Source organism: Nuphar pumila, chromosome 7 (assembly GCF_984573655.1).
Source record: "Nuphar pumila chromosome 7, dmNupPumi1.hap1.1, whole genome shotgun sequence".
Taxonomy (NCBI): domain Eukaryota; kingdom Viridiplantae; phylum Streptophyta; class Magnoliopsida; order Nymphaeales; family Nymphaeaceae; genus Nuphar; species Nuphar pumila.
This window is the reverse complement of record NC_143255.1, coordinates 112,881,510-112,903,254: the sequence shown is the minus strand read 5'-3', so window position 1 is coordinate 112,903,254 and position 21,745 is coordinate 112,881,510. Positions and strand designations below refer to the sequence as shown.

The following is a 21,745-nucleotide window of genomic DNA, read 5'->3' as shown; positions in this document are numbered from 1 at the left end:
TATTGAAAAATTAGTGTCCAATGGTTTTCTTTCAGAGTCTGTTTCACCTTCATTATTGAAGGACAAAATGTGTCGTCTGCAAAAGTCATGTACTTCCTTTTTATCAAATAAATAAAAGAGCTTCCATGCCTTTTGAAATAATATGTTCTGATGCTTGGGGCCCAACCCCTAATCCTTCCTCTTCTAGAAGTAAATATTATATATCTTTTATTGACAATTTCTCTTGCTTTACCTGGATATTCTTTATGAAACACAAATCAGAAGTTTTTCTTATTTTTCGTCACTTTCATGCCTACGTTAAAACTCAATTCTCCCAAAATATTCAAATTCTCCAATGTGATGGAAGTGGTGAGTATTCCTCCAAAGAATTTTTAGATTTTCTCCAAGATAATGGGATACATCGTAGAGTTTCTTACCCGTACACTCCACAACAAAATGGAATTGCCGAACGTAAACACAAACATATTGTGGAAAGTGTAATGAGTATGATGCATGGTTGTAACTTGCCTATTAGTCTTTGGACATAAGCTTTTCATTACTGCCACTCATGTGATAAATCATCTTCCTATGCCTATTCTTGAAAATCAGTCTCCCTATTATGTTCTATTTGGTGTACATCCTGATTATGATGAGTTACGAGTTTTTGAATGCACATGTTATGTACATATTGATAAATCCATGAAAACTAAATTTCAGGACAAAGCCTTTATATGCCAATTTGTAGGTTATGCAGATGAACACAAGGGTTACAGGTGCTATGATCCTGCCAATAAGAAGATTAGAATCTCCAGAAATGTTGTTTTTAATGAAAATAGTTTTCTAGGAATAAAGCAGGTCACAATCGTGGACATATTGACGCAGTTGCTAATTGGTATGATCCATGGCTCAGTGCTGAACTTATTTCACATGCTGCTGAACATACTACTTTGGCTCCTGAGAGCATACATGATGAGACCGTTTCAGATGAGGTATCACAAACAATATGTCTGAGATACAAAAAAAATGTCTATACCAGGAGACCCAGAGAGCAAACAGATGTACCTGCTGGAGAACACGTGGCATTGTCCAATAACAGAGAGGCACCAAGAAGATCAGGCAGGATAAGACACCCTATTGAAAAATGGGTTAGTTATGATAACTTTTCTATGGATTTTCAGATTTTTCTATCCAAGATTGAAAAACACGAGGAACCACTTGGTTTTTGTCAAGCTATTCAATCTAACAAATGGATTGAAGCGATGAATGAGGAGATCGAGGCACTCCATGAGTGTCAAACATGGGAGATAGTTGGTCGTCCCCAAGATAAAAATGTTGTTGGCTCAAAATGGGTATATAAGATTAAATATAAACTGGATGGTAGTATTGAACGGTACAAGGCACGTCTTGTTGCCAAAGGTTTTACTCAAGAATACAATCAAGATTATGATGAGACATTTAGCCCAGTGGTGAAAATGAAAACTATTCGCATTATACTTGGCCTGGCAATTGAACATGGGTGGACCTTTAGTCAGCTTGATGTTAAAAATGCATTCCTTTATGGGGGTTTAAAAGAAGAGGTCTACATGGAGCAACCTCAAGGTTATGCAGAGGGAGACCCAAAAGAATATGTATGCAAATTAACCAGAGCTTTGTATGGTTTAAAGCAAGCCTCCAGGTCATGGTTTGAAAGCTTCTCCTTAAAGATTCAGAACCACGGTTTCTTTCGTTCCCAACTAGATCATTCTCTATTTATATACAGGGAACTACTATAGTTTTCTTACTTATATATGTTGATGATATCGTGATGACTGATAATGCTCCAGACCATATTCAACAAATTAAAGTTTTACTAAGTATGCGATTCAAGATGAAAGATCTTGGGGAACTGAGATATTTTCTTGGTGTGGAGGTGGACAGAAATGATGAAAAAATGTCATTAACTCAACACAAATACACTCTTGATCTTCTGGCCAAAGAAGGAATGACATATTGTAAACCTCTGCCTACACCCAGTGTTGTCAATCAAAAGCTCAATATTTGTGATGGTGAGTTATATCCTGATGCAAGCAAGTATCGCAGTTTAGTGGGCATGTTACAGTATCTTACTTTTACTAGACCAGACATTGTATATTCTGTAAATCAAGTATCTTAGTTCATGCATGAACCGAAGACTGGTCACATGGATGCCGTCAAACGTATTCTTCGTTATCTAAAAGGCACGGTGGGTGATGGACTCACATATGTACAATCTTCATGGGGGATACCAAAACATGACATATTGGCCTATACATATGCAGACTGGTTAGGGGACCCAGATGAGAGGAGGTCTGTTTCAGGATACTATATTTTTATTGCAAGAAATCTTGTCTCATGGAGTAGCAAAAAACAGAGGGCTGTGGCAAGATCTAGCACAGAGGCAGAGTATAAATCTATGGCGGCTACTACAGCAGAAGTGACCTGAATTAGGCATCTACTTACAGAGATGGGAGAGAATATCTCAAGTTCGAATCTTATATGTGATAATAGAAGTGCTATACAAATTGCGTTCAATCTTGTTCATCACAGTCGGACTAAGCATACTGAGAATGACCAACATTTCATCAGACAAAAGATAGCAGACAAAGAGATTGAACCGGTTTATGTGTCTTCAGAAGACCAAGTTGCTGATATGTTCACAAAAGGTCTCACAAGTAACCGTTTCTGGTATCTGAAGAACAAGTTGCACATGGTTCACTCCCATGCACAACTTGAGGGAGGGTATTAGAATATGAATCGGATATGGATCCAATAGAGGATACATATCATCCACAGCCATTCACGTGTATGTTTTATATTCTAATGTAATATGTATTACTAATACAGGGCACTTTCATGCATGTAAAAGAATTGTAACCCTATTAAGTCTAATGATGGATGACTGCAGCCATTAAGAAAAAGAAACACAAGGCTGCCGATTCCCAAGAAGGCTCTATCCTCTCTCCTTCCACTTTCTTGATTTCTTCAACAGTTTTGTCAGTAGGGAAGGGAAGGGAAGGTCCAAAATTGTCTGCCCATGGAGTTCATATATTTGTGATGTCATGATGCACCCACTGCATGTTTGGCGTTGTTAATTTTAATCTTCATAACGATGTCATAATGTACATGTTTCAGTATGCTAACAGAAACAGGTCCTAGTCTCAGGTGTCAATTGGCTGCCCAAATGTGTGAGATCACTGTAATGGATTGAAATGTGGTCAATAGCCCCATATTTCTGTTTCATAATACATCCAAACCAGTGTAAATCCTCCTTTCTGTTTCATAATACATCCAAACCAGTGTAAGTCCTCAAGTTTCATGATACATTCAAATCTGTGCAAGTCCACTTCCTTGCATGAACCTGAGCATCATACACGTCACATCTTATTACATGTCAATCCTGTTTGGTTGTTTCATCATAAACCCCATTATATAGGAGAAGGTTGTATGTATTTCATAGTCACCTATATCACCGCTCTTTTGAAAATATTTAAATATTATCAGCAATTTAGGGTAAGCTAATAATATTGTCAAAACTTTTCAAACTTATTTCCTTATATCTTTGCAAGAAAAATAATACAAAACCTATTATTTTTTTATCCTATTATTTTTTATATTTTTAATTTTTAAAATTACCAAGATTTTCTGAGAAAAACCACTTATTAAAAATCTCTCCGAGAAAACCCCTCGGAGAAATTACCTTGAGTGATACATTCATCTATGATTTATTTTCATAAATGGAGTTATCACTCACACTTTTTCTTGGGAGGGATGGATAAATGGCTTTAATGCTTCTCAAATATGGTAACATTTAATAGCAGGGAGGGGATTCAGAAGATGGGTCTTGGCCCTTGGGATATGTGCTGATTTTTCTAAGTTATTCCAACTGGGGGTAAGAAAGACATCATTTAAACATGAACCATTATAACTAGGGGTGGCAAAACCTGACCCGACCCGCCAACCCGCCTCTTAGGCAGGTTCGGGTTTGGAAAAAACAAACCCGTTTAATAAACCTAACCTGTTTATTAAACGGGTCGGGTTCGTGTTAGGGGTATGCCAACCCGCCTGACCCGTTTAATAAGCGAGTTAGGCGGGTGGGTCAACCCGCCAGCCCGACCCGTCGACCCGCGAACCTAAGAACCCGTTTACCCGACCCAACCCATTTATTAAATGGGTTGGCGGGTCGTGTCGGGTTACCCGTTTATTAAACGGGCCGGGTTCGTGTTTGCCACAGCCGACCCGTTTAATAAACGGGTCGGGTTTGGGTTGAGGTATGCTGACCCGCCAACCCGTCGGGTCGACCCGCCAACCTGACACGATTGCCACCCCTAATTATAACTTTATCAGAACTGCAGAAAATGACCAGATTTGGGACATTAGAGTAGAAGGGGTATTTTTCAAGTAAGAGTGATGCAGAGCATCCAGACCATTCTACACTTTACAAGGAACAGGAGGAGGATCCACCAATGGTTACCCGATCTTGGAAAGCTTACCCAAAACATCCAACCCAAATTCGACCCATTTGGGTCCAAATGGATCTTTAGGGCATTTTGGTAAATTCACTTCAGTGATTTTCTAAGAATTTTGATTCCCACATCTTAGAAAATTTACTCTTATTTTTTGTTCATATTTTGTGAATTTCAAAACCTCAAAATTTTTTGTATTATTATTATTTTTTATTTTTTTATTTTTGATAGGGGTTGGATCTTACGGATCCGGATAGTTCTAGTGCCCCTGTAGGATCCGTTTTGTGGTACTAGAGGGTGTAGTGGGTCCGTGGGTAGATTTTTTATTTTTAGATCGAATTCTGAATCTAAATGTGTATGTGAGTCCGCTTGACAAATGGTGTAATATGATTGGTTTTGAAGGGAGGTGGCCACTTACGTGGCCAACCTTATTGGGCTTGAGAGGAGGTGCCGCCCACTTTGGCCCATCCTTTTCTTTGGCTTGGTTCCTCATTGGCCGGCCAAGAGGAGAATGAGACAAAAAATTTAAATGTGGGATTCTCATTGGTCACCAAGGAGGTGTCTTCTCCCATGACCAATGAGAATCAAGGGGGCCTTAACTCCCCCATTTAAGGCTTCCCAAAAGTCGTGTAGGGATCTTTTGCTAACTTTGAAAAAAATCTGGAAAAGAAAAGAGGAAAATGGAGAAACTCGCGAGCCTTGGGAGTTAAACGTGAGCCTTTGGGAAGTGTCAAACTCGTGAACTTGGAGAAGGGGTTGCTTTGGAGCTACTTTGGGCTGAGCGTGAGCTGTGGGAGAGAACTTGTGAGTTCCAATTCGGTGAGTGAAGAAGTGCTGGACCGATTGGAGGTCCCCTTTGTACGTCCCTTCCTTAGCTGTGCTTCCTGCTGAACCATGTGAAGAACCGAACTTGTGGGTAACGTTTTTGGAGCTGCTGGACACCAACCTGATGCCGTGTGCATTGGAGACCTTGGAGTTGCCGTGAAGCTCATGTGGGAGCTGAACTCGTGGCCACACTTCCAGATATTTGTTCCTTGCGTTAAAATCCTTTTATCATTTTGTATGCTTGAATCGTTAGAGGTGTCAAATCCATGTTAACGTGTTGGTCGAAATTACTCTGTTATGAATGTGGGAAATGAGATCTGATTGAATAGGGTTTGATATTTCTATGCTAAAATCTTATGAGTGTTGTTGGAGTTTTGTGGACTAATTTGAAGGGTCATTAAAAAAAAGCTGTGTGGGATTCTTTTCCCCTTTCGTTCTCAATTTGTTGGTCGTAGTCTGAGATTGGACGGATCTGATTTAAGAAAATATTTTGTCCTTTTCAGCGAATTTTCTGTCTGATTATCTGATGCAATCTCTTGTTTGAGTCCTTTGGACAACACTAAGTAGATGTCCTTTCGTTGTAGTCATTTTTTATTGAAAGGCTTATGTGTGTTCTTGCTGGTATGCCTCCTTGATTTGATGTGTTAAGGTCTGAATGTATGACGTCTGAATTTTTTCCCTGAACTTGCAACAATCTGTCCATCGAATTCATGCTGTGATTAGGGATGGCAGTGGGGCGGGGCGGGGGACAAGGTCTCCACCCCCGCCCCGCCCCGCCTCCCTGGCGGGGATGGATTTTATCCTCCACCCCCGCCTTCACCCCCGTTTCATGTCCTCCATCCCCGGTTCAAACGGGGATGAGGTGGGGCGGGGCGGGGCGGGGAAAAGTGCACGTCCATCCCCGCCTCCACCCCCGGACGGGGATGGATTTTAACCTTCGTCCCCGCCTCCATCCCCGTTTCATACCCTTCATCCCCGGTCCAAACGGGGCGAGGCGGGGCCCCGCTTTCCCCCGGTCCACTGCCATCCCTAGCTGTGATTGAATTGGTGAAACCCTGATTATACATCAACTGATTGTGCGTCAGACTCTAGTTTGTGTGAGCTGCTGTCCCAGTTCTGCTGAATTAAACATGGTTTCTATTAATTTTCTGTTTCTGCGTTAACTGAGCGACTTGCTTGCTGTTGCATTACTTTAAATATTTTTGCCGTTATTGGAATATTTGGTGATTAATATTGAAGTGCCACTTTATTTTGAATCGTAAAGTTTGGTGGGAGTTGGAGAAGATATATCGGAGTGTTTGCTGCAGGTCACATTCATTTCCATATATATATATATATATATATATATATATAAATATATATATATACATTGGATCCTAGTCCTTAGTTGAACTTAGCGTGGGTAGTTTCTTATTTTTCTAAAAATCTAAAAAAATATTTGTTTTCAAAAATTATTTCCCGTTGAGAAAGTAGTTGCTTCTGCATCGTACACTTGACGTGTACTCTTGTGGCCGACTTCCATAGTCGTGCTACATCAAAGAGTTTCCAGAGAGCATGGGCCTCACAAGCCAAATTCAGTATTGCCATATAGTCAGCAACATAAGGGACATGGCCCAGATGAACAAAAGGTGCATGGAGGGAATTCATAGTCAAGATCTGATACCAAGTTTTGGTTGAAGAATGGGTTTAGTGCTTCCCTTACAAGGTTTTACTTGGTTTCCGGACCAAGGTTGTCAGACTAGGAAGCGGAGCGAGAAATGATATGGGAAGCGGAAGCGAGAAGGGATGCATTTTAAAATGTATAGGAAGTGGGAAGCGAGGAATAAAAAAAGGCAATAAGAATTGAATGAAAATAGAAATGAAACATAAATAAAAACTAAAACAAATGTGACTATTCTTAAATTTCATGATTTTTTAACAAAATCTAAAAATAATGACTGTCACTTTAGAGAAAGTACATGGAAATGAGTGAGAAGCATGAGAGGAAACACATAAAAAACATGAAAACTAGAGTGAGAAAACATATAAGAAGAATAGATGAAGTGTGTGGGAAGCCTCTGAGAATCGAGATTCCCATCAAGATTCGGAAGCGAGGAGTATCACGTTTCCGGGATGCAGGCTTCCCAACTATTTAAGAAGCTTCCGGTAACTCTGTTCTGGACCTACCAATGAGAAACTGCTAAACCTCCAATGTTTCGGAAAAAAAGAGGTTAGCACCTCACTAGTACATGTATGGTATGCAAGATGCACAAAAGGAAACAATTTGTTGCCCATCTGGTGACTTTTTGGCATCTTTTGGTATATTTATCGTTTGGCATGATCAAATGATTCAGAAGCATGTGGAAATAAATGGACTATAAGTCTAATCAATATTCTTGGTGCAATTTTGTACGGCAAGGCTAAGGGGGCAAAAAGAATGCATGGAATTAGCAAATGTCCTGCTGAACCATTTGGCTGAAAGGGGATGCAAGAAACGTTAAAGGGAAGATGCAGCATTGGCCTCCTTGATACCTTTTAGAACAAATGATAACCTTCAACATTATATCCATCAAATAGCTTAGCATACTCAAAACTTGGATTGACACGGGGACTTCAGGATGATGTTGTAATGCATGAGTAGTTGCTATTCCTTAGCTAAATTGCTGAAGAAAAAAGCCCTTCTGGTGAATGTATAGTAGATTTAATGTAATACTAGACTGATCAGGTTTGTACATGTGAATCATAAAAAAAAGGGTTTGTACATGACTGGAAAAGAAAAGAATAGTATGAACCTAAGTGAACAAAGTTGTCTATTAAACAAGGAATGAAAAAGGATGACTATTGCCCAGGTGATCTTACTGAGATTTCTGAACAGATTATCTTGCTAAGGTCTGGAAGCAATTTCTACTGTTCAGCTTTTACTGGCCTTGCAGATATCGTCCCAAACAAGTCAGCAAGACCGACATGGCCATTTCCCTAGAATTTTTTCAGGAAGAGATATGTGGTTTTTATCTAAGTTTAAACCTTTAACTAGCATACAATTATCAAATTGCCCTTAGGGTGACAGCACCATTTCTTCTCACAAAAATAGAAGACAGAACCTTTGAAATTGTGTTGCTACTTTTTTAAGGTAAAATAAAATTGCTTATACTTTCATTAAACTAAAATTATTACAGTACCTTTTTTACTTTTGCAAATCTTGTTTGACTTTTACCTTTCCCTAAAGAAAGGACCTAGTTTACCCCTTATAATGGTCCAACTTTCAAGAGTGCCACACTTGGGGTTTGTTTGATAATTAGTCGAGCACCCAGAAAGTAGAAATGGTTTAAACTTAGATAATAGATGGTAAAAGTTCCACTTGCTGGGGCAATCAGTGAATCCTTTGCTTCAACAATGTTTGTTAATTGCTGTGTTTAAGAGTTCAACTAGGCTAGGACTTACTACCTTGCCTCATGCAGGTCTAGCCTGCTTGGGTGGATTAATTACCAGTTATAGCCTTCAGAATGCTACAGAGAGAATGTTTAGTTAGTAAACATAGACCTCAATGAGGAAGGAATTGAAAGGTAAGCTTTTGCATCTGTATGTTTGTGTTTGTTTAGTATATCACCATTATTTCTTCTGGAATTTTTGATGAGATTATGCAGTCCACTGTTTTATGTGATTTTCCTGCTGTTTTTTTTTGCTTGGCTTAATGTTTTCATTATTATCTATTTCATACAAATAAAGTACTTGACCCACCAATTTGTTAGCTTACTAGTGTGGTAGTATCATAATTTTTGGATGAGTAACCAATCACTAGTTACACTTCTTCAACTCATGTTGTAAATTTCCTTTTGCAGTGTGGCTAAGTATCAAGAAGCCAATCCTGGTGTATACACTATTATTACTTTCCCATTTTTGTTTGCAATTATGTTTGGTGACTGGGGTCATGGCATATGTTTATTGCTGACAACATTGTATTTCATAGTCAGAGAAAAAAAGCTTGCTACCCAGGTGATCTTTTATCCATGCATGTCTGTCTGTCTATTCCTCATCATGTGTAAATGAGTATCTGTGTTTCATAAAGCACTGTACATGTCCTGGTTTTCTGTATAATGTGTAGGTTCATTCTATGTTCATATACATCCAATGCTTTTGTGTTTTAGAACTCTTATCTGTTTTGAATGTCTTTTGTATATGCGATAATTTTGGTCATAGCGCTATGACTTCCAACCTAGCTAGAAATCATGGGTGTGAGGCTGTGAGCTGTATTGACTCAGTTGGACTGACCTCAAGTAGGGGTGTCAACGGGTCGGGTTTATCCCAGACCCGACCCCTACCAAACCCTATACGGTCCGGGTATGGTTATAAAAAAGAATACCCGATTAAGACCCAGGTCTGGACCCAAAAGTCTGATTAATACATGGATCTAGGTATACTTTTGTGAAATTTTATGCCAAACCCGGGCCCGATCAAGTTCCGATTAAGACCTGCAATTTTTCAATGTAAAAATGATAAAAAAGTAGTATTTTATCGGGTATGGCCCAGGTCTAGTTCATGTAGTTCTTATCGGGTCCGGGTATGGTTTTGTCACGAAATATGCAGAAAAACAAAAGCAAGAACCACAAAGGGCTTACGATAACGCAAACACAACGTGCACATGCACAAGTCTACCATGGGATAATATAAGGTGCCAACATAGGCAATACGAACGGCCACTAAGGGCAATACCATGCATTAAATCATAAAAGCAAGAATAAAATAAATAACACTTTATTCATAATATACTTACAAAGTGAGTTAGAATGCATTAAAAGAACATTGAAGAACAAGAGGGGGTTCACCCCTATCTATACACAAGAGGTCTCAAATAAAGCTGTTGGATTGTTCCAACAACTTTATTGACTAGTCAACTCTATGTTGACTAGTCCAAAAAGAACTCAACTCTATTTGGTCTTTGACCAAATAGTCCCTACAAAAAGAACAAAATAAAGTAAAAGAAATAAAGTACCCCTAATGGGCCCAACCTATTACAATGCTATAAAATGACAAAAATACCCCTAAACGGTATTACCTATTGCATCACTATAAATCAAATATATATACATATACAACTTAACACTCTCCCTCAAACTTACTATGATATACTGACTGGTTGGAAATACAAAAAAGAATCAATGGGGAGGATCCACGTCTTCAAGTGTCTTTAATGAAACTTTTCATCTTTATGATACATCAGAGAATTTTGCAAATATAAGTCTTTGAATGTCTTCATTGGCGATCATCCCCAAACGCCTTCATCGACTGTCTCCATCTTCACGATATGATGTATCAAAGATATTCTTTTTTCAATCCATCACATTTTTAAGAACCTGCAGAGAGAACAAAACACAGGTTCTAACTACACAAAAAGAAGACATCTGTGATCATCGCAAAAAATTTTCCTCTTTATAATATTCTCTCTCTTTCTTCTCTTTTCCTTTTCCAACCTCTTATTTTCCTCCTTTTTGAAGGGAGAAAAATAAAAGACAGAAAAAGAAGAGAGAAGAGAAAAGAAAGGAGAGAAGAGAAGAGGAATTATTTTGCGGGTCTCACTTGACCTTGATTTTGAAAATATTTAGCAAATAATAACTCGCCTCCGTTTTGAAATATTTGCGGGAAAACTGGGAGACGGGATTCGCTCGTCGGTACGAGGTTCGACCGTTCCTGGCGCCTTTACCAGGGGTAATCGAACCAAGGGTCGAATTCATGCCTTTTGCTTTACCTTAATATTATCTAAGATTTTATCCGAATTCTAAATGCACAAAGAATCATGCTTGTGCAAATGCAAAGATGTATGCTCCTTTTGAAAAAATGTTTTGAAGAATTCCCAAGTGTTTCTGAGATGAATCTGATGATAGAGTGAAGAAAATGGTTTTTAACTCAGAACTTTTAAAGTTCTAAATTTTTAGAATAATCAAAGCTAGGGAAAATAAATTTGGATTTTGAGAGAAATGATCTTGAAACTGAGATAAAAGAGAAAAAAAGGAAACTTCAAAAGTCATAAATGGATTTTAAAATAGAGATAAAATGGAATTGAATTCTAACTTTTGAAGTTTGAAATCAAAATGAAATGTGGGAAATCTAAATAGAATTTGAGAAATAGAATTGATTTGAAAGTTGGAATTTTAAGATGGAATTTGAATCCAAAGTCTGGATTCTAAATAGAGTCCAAAGTTGAACTTTGGATTTTTAGAACCTGAAAATAGGAATCGGATTTGAAATCTGAGATAAAAAATGGAGTTGGATTTAAGAATCAGAATCAAGATAGAATTTGGATCTGAGATTTGGGGTCCAAGATAGAGCTGGACTCTCCTAAAATGGATTTGGATCTGGAGTCTGAGATCCAAAGTAGAATTGGGTTCTGGATTATAGAATGGATTTGGATCTGGAATGAGGATCTGGATCCTAGAATGGATTTTGGATCTAAAGTCTGAGATCCAATGTGGAATCGGGATCTAGATCCTAAATGAATTTGGATCTTAAGCCTGAGATCCAAAGTGGAATGGGGATCTGGATCCTAGAATGGATTTTGGATCTGAAGTCTGAGATACAATATGGAATCGGGATCTAGATCCTAAATGAATTTTGGATCTGAGGTCTGAGATCCAAAGTGAAGTTGGATTCATACTTGGAAATCTAGATCCAAGATGAGATTAGGATCTAGCTTTGGTTTTTGGAATTTCCAAAATTGATTTGAAATTTGAATTTTGAATATACAAATGAATTTCAAAGTCAAATTGGACTTTGAATCTGAAACTAAAAAAAATGAATCAAGAATTTCAAAGTTAAATTGAACTTTGAATTTGATTGTAGTTTTGAATATAAAATGAATTTGGAATTTCAAAGTCAAATTGAACTTTGAAATCTGATTTAAATTGGAAATTTTGAAATGAATTTGAAATTTCAAAGTCAAATTTGAACTTTGAAATCTGATTTGAATTGGAATTCTTTGAATATAAAATGAATTTGAAATCTCAAAGTTAAATTGGACTTTGAGATTTTGAAAAAAATGAAATAGAATTGAAAATGAAAAGATGAATTGGATTTTACAAGAATTGAAGATTGATTGAAGAAGATATTAACATCACTTGGAGTTTTTGAGAAAGGAATTTTGGAAATATGATGCAGTTCTATCCTATATTAGAATGAGAAAAGATTTGAAATTAGATTTTGAAAAAGCTATTCCATTCTTTAAATGAATTAAAAATGAGATTGAAGACATAATACATCCTTGACTATGGTCATTGAATGTATTATATAATAACCACATTTAAATTCGAGTGAAGAATAAAATACATTTTGGTGCTTTTATAGAATTTAAAATGAAATTAACCCTCAATATACCCTTACTATGGCCATTGGTATATGTGTTGACTTAATTTTAAATTATATTCTGATAAAAGAAGAAAAATATTTAAGAAAAACATGATGAATTTTGAAAATGATCCAGTGTGGATCCAGTGTTATTTTATAAAAGATAAGAATCCTAAGTTTTGTTTACATCCTGACTATGGCCATTGATGTAAATCATCAACTTAGTATTAATTACCTCTTACGAAATGGTGCACGTGCCATTCGTGTTTCACCATTGTGAGAGTTTGAGAAATAAAAGGCAAAAAGCATGAAAATGAGATATTTACAATGCTCATTCATTCTATCTAAAACAAGAAATGTAAATTTTCATTAAGGTCTAACTATTACAATACATAAAATTGAATTTACAACTCCTAATGATGATATTTTTCACATATTTCCTGCAAAAGCATCTGGGTTAATATGAAAATAGAGGGAAATCACACATATCATATGGAAATCAATAGTGAAAGGCTCATATGCCAAGATATATATGGCGAAAAGGATGAAAAATGATATATATATATACATACATATATATGTATATGGGTATATATATATAGGTACATATGTATATCAATAGCTTGTAAAAACATATGAATATATATATATATACATATATATGTAGACATATGTGGGTATAGACATATATACGTATATATATCTATGTCTATGTACAAAATATCTAAAAAAACAATGAGAAATTATATATGAAAAGGTGTTCAGAATTTTGCCTTGCTTGAATGATGAAATGTGTATTTACACATTTTATTTACTGTGTGATGAATGTCATACTATGCACCTGCATAGTAATTCAGCAAATGTGTAAAAATAATAGATGTACAAGTATTGGAAAAGGGGCCTGGGCATTGAGGGTGGATGAATTTGAGCATGCAAGTGAACATGCGGCTGTGGTGGATGTGTTAAATTATGTAATCAAACTTGTAATTTCGTATATATATTTTATATATATAAGGTAATACATATACATATATATAATATATGTATATGTATTTACCAATTATATATATATAATATATATAGTCATAGTAAGGGTAGTTTAGGAATTTTACACATTCTTTTTCAAGAATATGTTTTTTGTATTTTTCTTTTTTCTTTTTCTTTATTTATTTTTGCTTTTTCATTTAATGCATTGTACATGCATTGGGAGGGGCCCAACCCACTAGTCGTTGGACCCCTCCAACGGTCACATTTGTGACCGTTGGAGGGGCTCCAACGACTATGTGGAGCCCCTCCCAAGGCCTCCTCCAAAGCCCTATATATATGGGCAGCTCTTGTATTTCTTCAAGGGATTTGGGATTATAGCCCAACCTCTTTAGTGTTTATGAAACTTATGGGTGCAAGTGCACATTTGTGATTCGGTGTGTTGTGCTTGTTGTGCACAAGTGTTCTTGGGTGTGTATGTTCACACATTTATTCTTAAGGTTGTTGCGTTATCGACTAAAGTATCTTGTTGAAGATACTTTTACAGGATGCTGGTGGCAAATGTGCAGAAGTGTGTGGATAGGCAGTTTTAAATATGATGCTGTTTAGCAAAGTGTTGGATAGCAAATGATTGATGTAAAATACAAGTGATGTGAGATCTACTGCTAAAAAAAAAAATGCTAACAGAAGCTGCCTATGCTGAAGCTGAATTTGCGAAGGATGTAATGCCAATGATGACATATGTGAGTGTAACTATGTCCCTACTCCTAATGTTCATGATATATCAAATAACTAATGCAGCAGAAATCATCAAAACAGCATCAGATTTGGCGATTTTGAGTTACATACCTGTTAACTGAAAACCTCAAAACCTCTAGATCTTACAAGACCCTCCAGCAGCTTGACTTTCACGATTTCGCCTTTAATGACAGCAAATGCAACTTGACTTGTAGCACATCAATTATCCATAACTCTTCTGAATGGTATTTTTAAGGTGATTGACCGAATCCCCTGCAAGAGAGAGTCTGCTAGAGCTGATCATTGAACTCAAGACTCATTATATGACAGATCATTAGAACTGGTTCAACATGTTGTTGGTCAAGACAAAAAAATGCAGTGCGAATGAAATTACATTCCTCCCTAACGCAACGCTGCAATTGTAGATCAATGATTTTTAACAACCCAGAAATTCAGTATTGCTGGAATAATTGTGATGCTTCAATTGCCAACCACCCCACTATCTGCACCATCTCCTGGTGGTCCCATGTCAGATCCACAATGGTAGATGCCGCAAAATGATGGGTAAATGCTATGAGGATGAATACTACGAACTGATTCCTGCAAGGTGACTTCAGAGAGAGATCCTTTTAGTAATACACAGGATTATACATACAGGAAGGAAGGAAAAAGAAAGTATTTGTTTAACATTTGGAGCATAACCCAAGTGATATAGCAAGAATATGATATCCATCAGTTCCTCCTCTCTTAGACCTTCAGAGAACATATTATGAGCCTGTGTATGTTACATCGATCAATGCTCAAAACCAATCTCAGATTGACTACTTGAATTGGGTTCTTGGTTCAAATTGCCATTGTCGCATTCTGATGCAGCATGCATAAATCTCCCAACAACAGAACCACAATGAGCAGCGTCTCTGCTCTTCCATAGCTCGTGAATGCATATTTCCACTTTGATGACGAGTATAAGTGCGAAAGTATGAAGTTCATGTAATCACGCAGCTCATACAAAATTAAAATAAAAGAAAGCAACAGACTATCTAATCCTGTAACAATGATTTTAACGCAATGATTTTGATAGTCTGATCTATGGATCGGCAGTACATCAAATCACTAGTAATTTGGCTATTCAAATTCAAAAATTAACAAAAGAAGGAAGAAAAGAAAGAAAAAAAAAAGTAAAGAATATGTGCTTACCTTGATTTCCCAGTGGTCATTCTAGACTTCTGAATCATGAACATGTATCCAGACGCAGCTTCAAGCCGTGAGACATGTGTTTCTAGTTGCAGAGATGCAGACCTGAGGGTGCACAACAATAAAAGTGTGGGTGCTATTGTAACACTGCAGCCGGGAGGTGGAGACAAGTCAAATGGCTGCTGACGCCGAACACACAGGGGAACTGTGCACTGAATAAGGCAAATTCTCATTTATTGCTGATTCAGGGAATTCCCTGAACTAGCATGGCTTAGGGCTGGAAAACCCTACGGTCAGCCCCTTTCCCTGCATCGAACTTGGCATGCCACCGAAGATATGTTCCCAGGTCATAACATTGAACTTCATACCTTATATCTAGGTAAAGAAATTCCTTCAAAACATTTCAAGTCGACACCCAAAGTTTCAGAACCACTTGAGTCCTCAGATCGATTCACAACGAATCGATGGGTCACCTGTTATGCATGATGCACAGCCTCCAGAAGCCGACCCTGGTGTTTCCTCTATTATAGGAACACATTTTGCAAAAGGAATATCAGCTCCCAGCGTGATGAATCCAATGCCTATAAGCAAGATCACTTAAGGTATATTCTGTCAGGTCTTACAGTTGTTATTCCAGCACCACCGTAATGAATCTACAAGCAACAATCAATATTAACTCAGACTCACACTTGGAAGAACATAACAAAGCAAGCGTTACTACCTTTCTTTCATTTTCCATAAAGATGCCTGCTAGCCTAACCACTAAAAAAAAAAAAACTTCAGCTGAATTCATTTAGAAGGGTTTATTACAAATGAGCTGTGGCAGATACTTCACAACAACGAACTAAACTTTACCACAGCAGCATAGTGTAAGAAAAGTCAGTCATGAGGGCAATTATCCAGTAGATACACAAAACCTTTATCCTTTGACAAACTTCCAAGGCCACCCCATCCTTTGTTAATGATTCCTCTCTGCTGGGTCTTTTCCAGAGCTTCGACAATGATTTGGGTCATCTTGTCTGGTTCTTGAACAGGAAGGCTACCAAATTCAATATAGATGGGCTGTCTCTGGTTTTTCTCTATAAACTCCGCTAATGGCTCTGGGGGATTATGATTTGTTACAAGATCAAGAAAGCAAAATCTAACTACATCAACCTTCGGGCCCCAATCGAGGAGCCTTTTGCAGGAAATTTGCAGCAGGTGATTTAGCATGGTTCCATCATCTGAGGGCAGCTCGGGGAGAGTTCGAGAAATATTTTACCAGAGATTAAAACCCCTGAGATTCTGGTTTCGGATCACCAGAGATTGAATTCTCCTGTAGATCGAGCACCATTCAACAACATGACAGGTCAAACTTGGTTGTTCAATGTGCAACAGATCGATCTCCCAAGTTTTGGGCAAGTCGCTAATCATAATTACTTAGGATGCGGCATAAAACCCGAAAACATTGACAAACCGATCAAAGCCATAAATCAGGAATCAAAAGAAAACGTAAAGATCCCAATATAATGTAATGAAGCCATCAACATGAGGAAATGGGGAAAACAACAGTCGCACGTCTTGACATTCATCTTGGATTACCCAGAGTTTTCTTTGATTTGACTGCCATTATACACAGAGATTAAGTCCCATGAGCGACAAAACTTCATTACGTTAGGAGCTCCGCACCCAATTACCGCAGATGTTATAACTTTAAGCACAGAAGTAATCAAATGCTGATGCATGAAGGGTACCACAAACAATTTAATATGCAAAGCTTGAACCGTGGGATCTCAAGCAGCTCGATGAGAGCGAGCTCAAGAGAAGGATACTGAATCACATCAACAGCCAATAGGGCTGGATTGGATATAATACAAGGAAATATACATACAAATGAAATGTGTTACAAAATAAACAAAAGAAGACGATGAAGGATCATCGGATCTAATACAGAAACAGGGATTTAAAACAAGAGAACCAGAAATAATTCACAAAGAAGAAAAAAAAACCAAAAATAAAAATAAAAATAGAACTCTAAACAAAGGAGATTGTAAACAGGAAACCGAAGGAAAGGAAAATCGGATGTAGGAATACGCAGATTCCATCAATATCGCAATGCATAAGTCAATATTGCTAGTGACAAATCGATACTATGCATATTGCTTTTTGGTAAACAGTAACAGAGAAAAAGAAGAAGAAAAAAAAAAAAAGAGGATCGAAATATAATGGATGCCAAATCATAACAGAAAGGGGCGTAGATGGAGGATTTTCTTATAAAAGGAAAGGAAGGGCGATGAATAATAAAAATAAAAAAAAAGGAAAGAGGAATACGTACCGTGGTTTTGCAGAGGTCTTGAGGGGGGAGGAAATCAAAAGGAGCACATGGGAAGGTCGGAGATGGATTCGTAAAGAAAACACCAGGACAATGGATGCCCTTCGACGCTTCGAGAGAGGCGATATTCCTTCTGATGACCAGTGAGTCGCTTTGTTTCTGTCGGTGGGAAAAAGGATCCGAGGTTCTGTGGCTTCCCGAATCGCGATCGACCTCGGGAGGCTCCAGTGAAATGTAGAAATCAAAGAAAAAGAAGGAAGAAGGGATCGTGACGGAGATGGAGGATGCGAGGGCGAGAGTCTGCAGAAGGAGAGAGGGTGGAAATCAGATGGAAGAGAGGAAGGAGAAGAAACAAAAAGTGCGGGGGTGAAAGGCGGTGAGTCTAGGGTTCCTCTGCGTGCTTCTCTTAAAGGGGGAGAAGGAGGTTCGAGAGGGCGGGGTTCGGTTGAGGATTGAGGGTTGAGGAAGAGGCCATCCCCGATCGAAGGGTGGATTGTGCGAGATGGTGATCGGGCGGCAATGGAGGGGAGATACCAGAGTGAGGGAGGCGGCTCTCTTTCCCTTTTTCTCATTTACGAAGGATTTTCAAAAACCCTAAAAGAGGATTTTGCATAGCCCCCCCCTCTGATTTTTGAGTTTTTACAAAAAGGGGCTCTCAGGGCTTTTTAGCAAAAATTTGATTTTTAAAGTTTAAACTAATTCATTTTTTTTTTCAAAATTTTTCCAATTTTTTTGGTTTTTGGTGTTATCTTTCAATTTTTTGTATTTTTAGAATAAAATCCTGAAGTTTGCGAGAAACCAAAGATTAAAACTAATTTTTTGGTGTTTTTGTAAAATATTTACAAAAGGGGAATTTTCCTGAGAATTTAAAAGCTATTTTGAGAAAATTTCTTCAGAAATGGGTTTGGATCCGGGTTTTGAGGAAATTTGGATTTAAAACACTGGATTCGGATCCGGAACTGATTTTGAATATATTAATATGGAATTTAATTCAGAAAGTCTGAAGGATGACTGAAATTTAGTTTTGAAATCGCTTTGATTTTCTCAGAAGATGGAGTCAGGGGCAAAAGGGTCATTTTTACAAAACTTTGAAAAATTTGGGGTGTTCACAACATCATATTAATTAGAGCTATTTGGGCTTCAGCCCAACGACTCTTTGTGTACAGGGTCAGACTGTGTACAACAGTCAGTAGCTGACTCTTGTACACTGTACACAGTCAGCTACTGACTGTGTACAGAAAAAGTACAAAAAGAAGAAAAAAAATAAATTACAAAAAAAGCAAATTACAGAAAATAAAAACAAAAATACAAGAATATATGTATATACTTTAAATATGTATTTATATACATATATATACTCTTGTATTACGAAGAGTATGTATATGTATACATATATATATATATATATATATATTCAAGTATATACATATATGTATTATTTTTTAACAGTATTCCTCAAACTTATGGTGAAATCACTGAAAATTTGTTTAGTAAAAAAATGAATCTTGGTGAGCACAGTGCCTTGGTGAAGAAATCTGCAAGTTGATATTCTGATGTCACGTAGGGAAGATCAATAGTCTTCTTTAAATATTCTTCACGTACAAAATGACAATCCATCTCTATATGCTTAGTTCTTTCATGAAACGTATGATTTCGAGCAATGTATATGGAGCTCTTGTTGTCACAGCAACTCTTGTTGTTACAGCATAATCTTGTAGGATTCTGAAGATGAATTCCCATATCTGAAATGAGTTGTTTGAGCCACACGATCTCCATGGTAGTAGTCGTCATTGCTCTATATTCAGCTTCTGTGGAGGATAGTGACACCTTTTGTTGTTTCTTGCACCTCCATGAAATCAAAGATTCACCTAGAAATATATAAAAATCAGTTGTCAAGCGCCTATTATTTGGATCCCCTCCCTAATCAGCATCAGAGTATGCAATAAGATCTAAGGAGGAAGAAGAGGATAGAAAAACTCCCTTATTTATTGTGCCTCTAATATATTTGATAATTCTCATGACTGCACTCATATGAGCTGATGTTGGAGCGTGTTGAAATTGACTGGTTATATGTACAGCATGAGCTATGTCTGGTCTTGTAATACTTAAATACATAAGAGATCCCACGAGTTGTCTGAAGGGAGTTGGATTGTCCAAAGGAACTCTATCATCGGCTCGTATATTCATTCCAACAGTCTCTAGGGTGTCAACAATTATATCATCTGATAGTCCTGACCTGTCAATAATATCTGAAGCAAACTTTGTTTGTGACAATATGTACCTTCTGTTAGAGTAGGATACTTCTATACCAAAAAAGTATGTTAGGAACCCAAGATCTGTCATTTCAAAAGAATTTTTCAAAAACTGTTTGACTTTCTTGATTCCTTCTTTGTCACTACCTGTAATCAACATATCATCAACATATAAAAGTAAGATTATAATACCTGCAGAAGAATTCTTGATAAATAATGCTGTATCAGTATAACATGATTTAAAACCATATCTTGTAATAACATTGTTAAACGTATCAAACCAAGCTTTAGGTGCTTGTGTGAGGCCATACATTGCCTTTTTTAATTTAAGTCTAGGTGGAACATTCATGTATACTTCCTTATTAAGATTCTCATTCAAAAAAGCATTTTTAACATCTATTTGAAATATATTTCAATTTTTACTAGCTGAAATAGCTACAAGCATTCGAACAGTGGTCATCCTGACAACAGGAGCAAAAGTTTTTTTGTAATCCACTCCATATTCTTGAAAATATCCTTTGGCAACTAGTCTGGCTTTATGCCTTTCCAATGATCCAGCACTTTTGGTTTTTACTTTAAAAACCCATCTACATCCTATGGTCTTCTTTCCAATGGGTAAATTTAGAATTTCCTAAGTGTTAATGCTTCTTTAAGAGCATCTAATTCTATATGCATAGCTTTTATCCATTTGGGTAAATTTTTTGCTTTATTGTAACATGAGGGTTCAAAATATGAATGAATAGCTATAAGACATGCTCTATGTTTAAGAGAAAATGAGTCATAAGATACAAATTTGTTTGGAATTCATGATATTCGTTCAGAGCTACGAATGGTAGTTTGTTCTGAAGGAGTTTCTAATGCTTCATGGTTACTTTGATTTACACTTTCATTGGTTGCATTTTGATTTATTCTAGTGTATACTATTGGTTCAATTGTTGTTCTATCTTTAATAGGAGATTCTACATAACTATTTTCATCATTAGACAACAATTTAAACAAGAAAGAATAATCAAAATTTATGTCTTGTGACATGTTTCCTTCAAATCCACTTTTATTTTCAACAAAATTAACATTTCTTGAGACAAGAAGCTTATCATTTTTTATATTGTAGCATTTAAATCCCTTTTGTGTTTCAGAGTAACCAATGAACACAGAGGGGATAGCTTTAGAAGATAGTTTATCTCTATTATTTAAAACATAACATTTACAACCAAAGATCCTCAGTCTTTGATAGTCAGGTTGATATTTGAATAATTTTTCAAAGGAAATTTCATTGGACAATGTTTTTTAGGGCATCCTATTTATAAGATATACTAAAGTTAATGCAGCTCCAGCCCAAAGATTTTTTGAAACATTTTTAGCAATAAGAAGAGTCCTTGTAGTTTCCATAATGTGTCTATGTTTTCTTTCTGAAATTTTGTTTTGTTGTGGAGTTCTATGACACGATCTTTGATGTAAGATTCCCTCATTTTCTAAAATTTGTTTAAATTCATTTGACAAATATTCTCCTCCAGAGTCAGTTCTGAGGATTTTGAGTTTGCTTTCAAATTGATTTTTAATCATGTTATGAAATGTTTTGAAAATTGCGAATACATCGAATTTAAACTTCAGAAAGTAAATCCAACAATATCTAGTGAAATCATCGATAAATACAACGTAGTAAGAGA

General features: G+C 36.9%; 1 protein-coding gene across 1 annotated transcript in view; it reads left to right on the top strand.

Annotated features, from left to right (window-relative positions):
- Positions 1–21,745, top strand: part of LOC149832977 (V-type proton ATPase subunit a2-like) — a 127,427-nt gene that overhangs the window by 89,177 nt on the left and 16,505 nt on the right. Inside the window, exon 11 of the mRNA XM_090014817.1 lies at positions 9,104–9,257. Within this exon, the coding sequence (XP_089870943.1) occupies positions 9,104–9,257 (154 nt within the window). The remainder of the gene's footprint in view (positions 1–9,103; positions 9,258–21,745) is intronic.